We start from the raw sequence: 10041 nt of genomic DNA, 5'->3' as shown, positions 1-10041 counted from the left end.
CATGCATCTTATATAAAAAATATTTTTAATAATTAATGAAAAAAATTAAAATAGTTTTGAAATATTTTTAGATTAAACTTGACTTTGCTTTGCACCAGTATATAAATTTTCACCAAAAAAAAGTAAACACTGAAATGTGGGCAAAAAAGACATAATTTATTAGCTACTATAGGTCACTATACACGTTATTTTGGCCGAAACTTTGTCTTTTTTGAAAAAAGTCAAAATGTAATTTTCTTTTTATGGAATTTTTCTCCAAATACACTCGAAGGTAAATTTTATTAAAAAATATTTCTAGATTTTTTTGACATTTTGTTGATTTGCTAAATTGTTTTACATATAGGGTGTATATACATCTAGGTTTCAAAAGTTGCCGTCCCCACAATAGGCTGCTACTATGCGTCCATTAACACTTCTTTTTTATTATTTTTTAAATGAATTAAACAGATGTTTCTTATTTAACAATGTGAAAAGCAATTCTTGGAGAACTTTTATAATTAAAATAATCATGGGTATTTTCAACTATATAAATGTCATGTATTAAGAAAAATTGTGCCTCTTCAACCCCTTTTGTGAATTAGAGCCCATAGGGACCCAACTTCAAAATGAAAAAATGTTCATTGTATATGAAGAAATTTATATGACCAAACATTAATACATGTATTTCAATGTAGTTGCTCATGTGCAATATAGTTTGTTTTGATGATCTTTCCTTGAATTATTGGCCCTGTAGGTGAGCTTGAGTCGTCTTTGCCGGGGATGAAGGGAATTCGATGAGATTCAGTGTTGCTTGTTGACGATGACTAGGGTAAGGTGTCCAGCGGAGAAGGGAGGGTGAATACACTTGGAAATACCCTTTTACTTTGTAGCAACATCCCACATTATCTCTGTTTACTAGGTGAACCTTGACTGATTTGTTAAAGTATGAATACCGAGAAAACTTGACCGAGGGAATAAGAAAGTATGATGTTGAGATGCCTACAATTTTCTCAGCCTTCGAGTATCTTATGTGCATCCCTCTATTTTTCTGATTTTCTAATGCCAACAATCATTTTTTAGTTTTTACTAATTTTTTTGGAAATTTTCGGGCAATTATGAGATTGCTTGGGGTTTTGCTGCAAATTTCAAGGCATGGGAGCACCGATCTGCATTTTTCTGAAATATGGAGAACATTTTCAAAACTTTGTATTTGTCAAAACATAAACATTTGCGGAAAAACTCATCAAGCATGTATTCAGTCCGCTTATGGGCCGTTAGTGGGCAACATGGCCGAAATGGCCAGCCCATTTCCTGCTAAAACGATATGTGGGATCCAATAATGAGGAAGCGCCATGCGTCATGATGATGGACCCATGTAGTTTCCCTACTTCCATTGATGATTTTTGGTGAAATCGAGGATGCTTGCGGGGCATATTGATGAGTTGTAGACCTGGTGCAGGATAAGTATGTCATGAAGAAGCCGTTGCGATCCATCTCCAACAATTTCATCTATATTGATTTATCAACTGCGCTATTTGTTGATATCAGCAAGATGGCCATTGAAGAGACCATGCGGTCAGTCAAGGCGCATGAGGAGTTCCTCAAACCGACAAAGATGAGAGGTGTAGAGAGGCACTTCTTATGAAAAGAGGGCACCACTCGTCACTAGGACGAGGTCGTGGCCGTGATCATGGGCAGTGTAGGATACAAAGATAAAGTCGAGGTACAATGCTATAATTATGAAAACTTTGGAAATTGTCCTTGTGAGTGTCCAGAGAAAGACAAAATACTCTTTGATAAGGCTCATTGTGAAGTTGATGAGCGAACACTTTTTTGAGAGAATTTCAGGTGACGGTGATGATGTTAGGGAATGTGCACAAATGGCGGTGATGTGATCTGTGATGCGACTACCATATGAAGCATTAGCATGAGGGCAAAAAAGACAGTGTTGTGAAGCCATCATTAGACAGGGTCAGTGTGATGTCGACGTAAATGGTGTGATGCAATTATCAGAAGAAGTATCGACATGTGAGGCGAATTTATGTGTTATGTGCAAGAAAAGCACAGCCACATGCAGAACAACTCAATCCACCTCCCACAGTAGACAGTGGCGCCTCCACCGGATAAGATAAGAGCGAAGCCAACAAAAGACCCAAAACACCAACGTACTTAAAAGTCAGCCTAACTTAGGTGATAGACAAAAAAAGAACTACGCGGCAAAGCACGCTTGACCCTCCAACATACATGAAGATCAAATCATAAGACAATGTAACATCATCTTGTGGTATATATGTCCATTGGACTAACTGGTACATCAGCTACAACGACGATGGAGGGTAAACCCACGCACATGGGACCACGGCTATACTCCCATCACCGACACTTTGTTCTTCCCTTCGGTGCAGGCTAAATTTTATATGGAGTAGTAGATATGATTTCTCCCCAAACCATGATGCACATGCATCTACCGTCACATGCACCGCCTTTAGGCTATTTAGGCCCGAAAAATAAGGCGTGTTTCACCAAAACTCAACACTTCTGCCCACTTGTACTTGTGAGCCTCGGTTGCATGTATGCCTATATATGATTTGTAAGGCAAGCTTGTATTCTATATATTTTTTAAGTAATCAAGCTCGTATCGTAGTGCCTTAACAATAGAAAAGACCGGCCGTGTGAGTCAGCAACTCACCAAAACAGTTGGTGTATTTGTACATGTGATGCAAGAAACAATAAAGACTTAAAGAGAGAGTGAGGAGAAAGAGAAGCCGAGGGATTCAGCTCCCACAGAGAGCGAGAGAGAGAGAGAGAGACAGAGACAGAGAAAGAGAGAGAAGCTGAGTGGTTCAACTGAACTTCAGTGCTACTGTACGTTCCGCGAGTGTTTGAGAGTGTGTGACCCGCATCGATCTTGGAGTTGGAGAGAGGAGTTGAGCCGAGGCTTGAAGGATTCAACTACAACGTCTTCTTGTCTGGGCGCTCGTCGCTCGAGAGCCCCTTGATCTTGCTCGTCTGTTGAGCTGGTGACTCGCTCGCCTCCGCTTCTCTGGAGATTGAAGAATTCCTTCGCCCACTCGCAGTCACCACAATGGCGCGCGGCAGCAGCACGCATGCATGTGAAGCGCTGAACTGCATGAACGAGACATGGAGAGTGTACGTGGGGGGCCTCTGTCACGTGCCCAGTGGCACGGATGATCCCACCACGTGCGCCCGCATCTTCTTGGCGGGCGGCGGGCACTGCGGCACGGCGAGGAACACGGTGGTCAGGTCGCTCGGCACCGGGTAGAAGAGCCGCTGCTGCAGCGGCGCGCGCTTCCTCGTCGGCACCGGCGCCGACTTCCGCGGCGCGGGCGGGCACGCCGTCGCCGGCATCAGCGCGCTGTCGGCCGTGGTCGGCGTGGTGAAGCTGCCCTCGTCGCCCTCAGCGGCGCCGCAGCCGTCTCGCGGCCCAGTTTCTCCACCCGTGGCCAGCGGCGTGGCGAAGCCGGTGTCGACGCCGTCGTCTTGCAGCAGTGGCGCAATTGGCAGCATGGCCATGGACCCGCTTGCCCTCGGCGTGACGCAGCCTGTGACGTCGGCGGCCGCGTCGTTGTCGTCGTCCGCTGCACCTGCCGTGGCCGATCGCGGGCCGCTCGCCTTGGGTGTGACGCAGCCGGTGTCGTCGGCAACGGCCGTGCCGTCGTCCTCCCCGGGCACTGCGGCGCCGCTCACGGCCGTCTGGATCGGCCGGAGCGCCGCCAATTCGGAGATTTCCGCGACATCGAGGCCCATCGAAGCCGGTGCGCGCGCGCAGATCCCACCGCCGCTCTAGATCCTCTCTCAGGGGATCCAAGAAGTAGTTTATGCAAGAGAATTGTCTAAGCCACCCAGTAGCTAGCCAGTAGTGTGACTGCTGAATCGTGTTTGTGTGTTGTGTGGTGTTTTGTAGCAGCTTGAAGGAGGGAGGAGAGAAGGAGGAGGCAGGCGTCGTGGAGGTGATGATGGAGAAGAGAGGGGAGGGTAAAGGAGAAGCAAGCAAGGAACAGAATTATACGCAGGCAACAAGCAAAGGCCCGACGCATGTTAAATAGATCATGAGAGTGAGAAGAGGGAGAAGGGAAAGGGGTGGCGCAAATGATTGTGGGGAGAATGAGAGTGTGGTGGTGAAACTCTTGGATCCAGTGTGTAGATCGCAGCCCTCCTCCCCTCCTAAAGCTTCCATCTTCCATCTCTCTCTCTCTCTCTCTACCATGATCTCTCTCTCTCTCTTGGAGAAAAGGGATAAATACGGATCAGATGAGATGGATGGGCAGCAGAAGGATTCCGGCAGGCCGGGCCGCCGCATGAATTTTCACTGCCCCAGGGTTAATTAACTTCTCTGTACCCGCTTCACAGGTGCAGAAGGATGTTTACAGCAGCGCAGTGGAGTTAATCTCCAGGACATCCATGCAAACGCTGTAGCAATACCAGTAGGCAAAAGGACGATGCATGATCTGTATTGCTATGCTGAGTGGAGTATAGTTCTCAATCTCAAGACAGTGCCTAGCTAGGAAAATTAAGTTGATTGCCATGTGAAATGCTTGATCGAGCAGATGGCTCCCATGATCCCATCAATTTCGCATAGCTGGAATGCTTTATGCGGTGTGCTATACACATGGATGGATCTGTCCTATTGCCACCGACTAGAAACTATATTAATTCAACAATTTTCACTGGTAGCACAATTAGTACTGCTACAACAATTCGAGACTGAGTTTTTTTTTTTTTGCGATGAAATTCGGGACTGAGTTGTAGACCCATTTAAATAAATGAATGAATGGCAGCAAGAGGATCCAATGTGACAACTTGGAAGGCCGGTAAGAAGAGAAGATAAGAGCAACTCCAACGGATCGACTCAAACGGACGGCGATTTTGTTCGTTTTTTATTCGTTTGGGTCGGTCAGACGGACACGAACATCCGCTTCCATTTATCGGCGTCTGCGCCCAACGCTGGTCGGATCCATTTTTACCGGCGTGTGAAAAAAAATACATATACGCATACTTAAACATTAAAAGCCGGCCACGAAAGCCGGCGAGAGTCCACGCGCCCGCATTATATTAATTAAACATAATAACCTAAAACTACGGGGCATCCCTAGGCGGCGGCGTCGTCGTCGTCATCGGGGCCGGTGAGGTCAGCCAGCGTAGGCGCAGGGCTGGCCCAAGGGAACGTCGTGTTCCAGAGCACAGCTGCCTACGCCTCCGTCTTCTGTAACGTCGGCGCGGGCTGTGCTGTTGGCGGTGGCAGCGCAGCAGCACGGGCACGCTCCTCCGCCTCCGCCTCCCGTCGTTCCTCCTCCGCCTCCTTCTCCAGCTTCATGAGCCGAAGGCCTTCGGTGCGCTCCGCCAGCAGGTATTGCGCCCTCCAGTGCTCGAGGTAGGCTTGCTCCTGTTGCGGTGTCGCGCCCAGCCAGATGGGCGGTGTCGTGACGAACTGGTGGACGACACCGGTCCACTGGTAGACCTCTGACGGATCTATGGGCTCGGTCTTCGGCGGGAGGTGGCACGACACAGTCGCCGACGACGGACAGCGTGATGGCTTCCGCAAACTGCTGCTGGTATGCCGCCTCCTCGTCGGCCCTGCGTCGCGCTTCCTCCTCGCTGTCGCGGAGAACAGTTGTGAGCGCCGCCTGGTAGGTGGCCTCAGCCTCCTGGTCCTCGTTGCTGACGACAGGCGGGGGCGGCGGAGGGCCTCCTGGCTGCACTTCACGCACGCCACGACGGCGCTGCTCCTCGTGCTCCACCGCGAACCACGCGTCCCAGTTAGGGGAGTCGACCTCGTACGTAGGGTCTCGCCGCTGCTTCGTCGTCAGCAGACGTCGACGGCGTCTCACCTCCTCCGCATGCACCCGTGCCGACCGCGGCACGGCCGGCACCGGAATCATCGCCGGATCCAGATGTCAGCCGTGCGGCAGTGTGACATCGGGGTAAGGGAGCGGCACGCGGTGCTCCGAGTGCCACCGCGCTTGGTGCACCGGGACGCTCACACGCTGACGAGGCCAGTGGGAAGACGGCATCGGGGAGATGACGCGGGGGTAGAACGGGGCGTTACCCTTGTTTGGGAAGCCGCCGACCATGGTGCTAGGGGTTTGGTTGCCGAGGAGGTGGCTGGATGTGGATGGGCGGAGTTCTGAAAGCAGATGGCGGAACCCACCGCACGCTCGTATTAGAAAAAAGCCGGCCGCGGTAGCTGACGCGTAGGCCCGAGGATGACGGTCGTCATAAATTATGTTGACCGCGGTGGTTGAGGACGGACACAGGGGCGCGCGCGTCCGTGGACGCGTCGACGCATTTCAGTCTCAAATTTGAGCAGGAAATGGGTCGACGCTGATGCGAAGCGGATGCATTTTGACAATGGATCGACACGTTGGGCCATCTTTTTTTCACACCAACCAAAACGGACCACAACGTACGAAATGGTCGTTTCATTGGAGTTGCTATAAATCCTGACCAAACAGGAGTTAGAGGGTAGCTGGTTCATGTGGCCGTGTCATGCATGCATGGCTCATACAACCGGGGCTGTGTCCTGCGCTTTAGGCTCTTACTGCAGCTGCATCATGTGACAGGGGCCTATAATAAATAATTTTCGGCAGGCTGCGCCGGTCGGTCGATCATCTCACCCCAATAAGTGTCAGCCGTCAGATGGACCCTGCCTGGCGCGCTGCGCTGCCCACGCTGCAACGAGTCCAATCGTTTCCTTCTGCGTAATCCGTGTCAATCTTCAGAGCCACTGCGAACAGGAGAATTTTGTTCGAGGCAGGAACAGTAATATATTTCCTTTGTTACTTCAGAGGATGATTGTCTCGTTTTTTCGGGACAACATAAGAGCATCTACAAGAAGACATTGCTAATCCGGCCTCCTATACATGTGAGCAAACTACACAGTTTAAACATCACAGTCAGCCGACAAACCTAGAATGATTTAAAATAAAATTACTAGATTTGCAAATGGAGACGGAGAGGGCCGAGGAATTTACTGCTTCCTCGCCGGTCATTTTGCCCTTTCGAACACCGTAACAGTAGTAGTCGTACGTGTACGCATCAATAACGCCAATTTTTTTGGGGGAGGTTTAATGGTTTCATGCTGTTATCTTATCAACTTTAAATGTTTTATACACCTTTTATATCTTTTTTGAAACTAACTTATTAATTCAGTGCCAAGTGTCAGTTCCTGTTTTTGACTCTTTTCAGATCTGATTTTGCAATGGAGTCCAAACGGAATAAAATCCCTGAAATAAATTTTTCGAGAACAGAAGAAGATCGGGGGACTTGAGGGCCAAGGTAGGAGAGCCACAGGGAGCCCACAAGCCCTGTAGCCGCCACCACGGGGAGCGGCTACCAGGCTTGTGGCCCCCCTGGAGCTCCCCTGCCCTAGCTCTTTCGCCTATATATTTCCTAAAATCGCAGAAAAAATCAGGGCATCCACGAAAACACTTTTCCGCCGCCGCAAGCTTCCGTTTTCGCGAGATCTCATCTGGAGACCCTTCCCGGTGCCCCGCCGGAGGGGACTTTGGAGTTGGAGGGCTTCTACATCAACATCATCGCCTCTCCAATGACTCGTGAGTAGTCCACTTCAGACCTACGGGTCCGTAGTTAGTAGCTAGATGGCTTCTTCTCTCTCTTGGATCTTCAATAAAAAGTTCTCCATGATCCTCATGGAGATCTATCCGATGTAATCCTCTTTGGCGGTGTGTTTGTCGAGATCCGATGAATTGTGGATTTGTGATCAGATTATCTATGAATTATATTTGAATCTTTGCTGATTTCTTATATGCATGATTTGATATCCTTGTAAGTCTCTCCGAGTCTTGGGTTTTGTTTGGCCAACTAGATCTATGATTCTTGCAATGGGAGAAGTGCTTGGTTTTGGGTTCATACTGTGCGGTGACCTTTCCCAGTGACAGAAGGGGCAGCAAGGCACGCATCGTGTTGTTGCCATCAAGGGTAACAAGATGGGATTTCGTCATAGATTTGAGATTGTCCATCTACATCATGTCATCTTGCTTAAGGCGTTACTCTGTTCTTTTGGAGTTAATACACTAGATGCATGGTGGATAGCGGTCGACGTGTGGAGTAATAGTAGTAGATGCAGAAAGTATCGGTCTACTTGTTTTGGACGTGATGCCTATAGGTATAATCATTGCCATATATCACTAGTAGAAAACAGGTCTATCGTTCGGCCCTCGTCAGCCCATTAGTCCCGGTTCTTCAAGAACAGGGACCAATAGGGGGTATTAGACCCGGTTCGTGAGCCCAGGGGGGCGGCCGGGGCCTCGTGGGCATTGGTACCGGTTCGTGTGGAACCATTTGTCCCGGTTCGAGCCACGAACCGGGACCAATGGTCCTCGCTGCTGGCCCACAACCATTGGTCCTGGTTCGTGGCTTGAACCGGGACAAATAACTTGCCTACATATACCCACCACCGCGGCAGAGCACTCCAGGATGCTCTGTTTTTGTCAAGCCGGCGAGGGGAGGGCATTTGGGTCCTCTAGTTCACCTCCTATGCACATGAGGTGTTCGATGAAATGCCCGAGCCACACTAGTTAAGCTTTCTCCTCTCGAAACTAGACCTCCGAGCTCCATTTTCAACGAGATTTGTCTAGATTTAGCGGTCCGTCACGCCCCGTCCCCGCCCCGTCTTCACCGTCGTCGATCGCCCGCGTCGATCTCGTCGCCGGCACCACCGTGGTGAGCCTCTTGTTCTTATCTTCTTTCTGAAATAAAAAAATTCTGACTTCAGATAGATACTTGTCTACTTTTCTTACTTTTATTATTCCTTGTTATTATATAGTGCGATGGTTTTGGTATCCGCCCCCGTCGGCCCTCGTCCTGTCTATGATTCAGATGTGGTATATATTATCTTTTCATAACAATTTGGTTCATTTATTGTTTATGACAATTATGCCGACCAAGGTGACATAGATTTTATTTATCTAGGAGGTTGTTGAACCGGAAATTCCAACCGACCCTATTGTCGAGAGGTTAAATTTAGTTGAATAAGAAAACAATTACTTGAAGGAAAAAATAAGAAAAATTGAGGAGGAGAAGATGATATTGGAGTTGCATGTTGCAGATATCGTCGATGATCACAAGATCAAGATGGATGCAATGCGGTTAAAGATTAAAAAGATTAGAAAATATGCCATTCATACCGAGGCTTGGTATCATTATGCAGTTGGATCAGTTGTTACCTTGGTTGTGGTTATGATCACATTTGTTTTTGCATTGAAATGTTTTACATAATTTCAATGTATGGTTTAATTAGATGCTCTCGAGAGCTATATGTTGTTCAATGAGAACTATGTATGTACTTTGGTTTTAATGCTCTGCAGAACTATGTATGTACTTTGGTTTCAAAGTTCATTTCAAATGCTTTTCAACTTCATCGTCTTACAACTTTGAATGGTGCATTTTGAACACATAAAAACAAGGGAGTTCAAATAAGTTCAAAAAAATTGAAATCCCTTTGTAACACACGAGTTCCCGTATGAAACCGTGATACTTCGAAAGAGAATGTCCGTTTTGTACACGAAGTGCATCCAGTTTTTGTCGTAAGCCTCTCTACTTTCTTGCACATGTCATGTGGGTGAAATGATGATACCATGCCAACTTGGAACCTTTTCAGACTTCATTTCAAATGCTTTTCAATTTCATGGTCTTATAGCTGAAAATAATCAGTAAATGCATGAAAATAACAAATGAAGTCAGAAAGGGTTGTAAATTGATGATGTGGCTTTGAATGGTGCATTTTGAACACATAAAAACAAGGGGGTTCAAATAAGTTCAAAAAAATTGAAATCCCTTTGTAACACACGAGTTTCCGTATGAAACCCTGATACTTCGAAGGAGATTGTCTGTTTTGTACACGAAGTGCATCCAGTTTTTGCCGTAAGCCTCTCTACTTTCTTGCACATGCTATATGGGTGAAATGATGATACCATGCCAACTTGGAACCTATTCAGAGTTCATTTCAAATGCTTTTCAATTTCATGGTCTTATAGCTCAAAATAATCAGTAAATGCATGAAAAATAACAAATGAAGTCAGA

The 10041-nt window shown here is 47.6% G+C and overlaps 1 protein-coding gene across 1 annotated transcript; it reads right to left on the bottom strand.

The window, feature by feature from the left end:
• Nucleotides 1-2664: 2664 nt before the first annotated feature.
• LOC123409914 lies at nucleotides 2665-4720 on the bottom strand. The gene has a single exon (XM_045102787.1). It carries the CDS (start codon nucleotides 3745-3747, stop codon nucleotides 3148-3150), a length of 600 nt encoding a protein of 199 aa, XP_044958722.1. The 5' UTR covers nucleotides 3748-4720; the 3' UTR covers nucleotides 2665-3147.
• Nucleotides 4721-10041: the final 5321 nt, after the last annotated feature.

Source organism: Hordeum vulgare, chromosome 7H (assembly GCF_904849725.1).
Source record: "Hordeum vulgare subsp. vulgare chromosome 7H, MorexV3_pseudomolecules_assembly, whole genome shotgun sequence".
Lineage (NCBI taxonomy): Eukaryota > Viridiplantae > Streptophyta > Magnoliopsida > Poales > Poaceae > Hordeum > Hordeum vulgare.
This window is presented reverse-complemented; position numbering and strand designations above follow the sequence as displayed.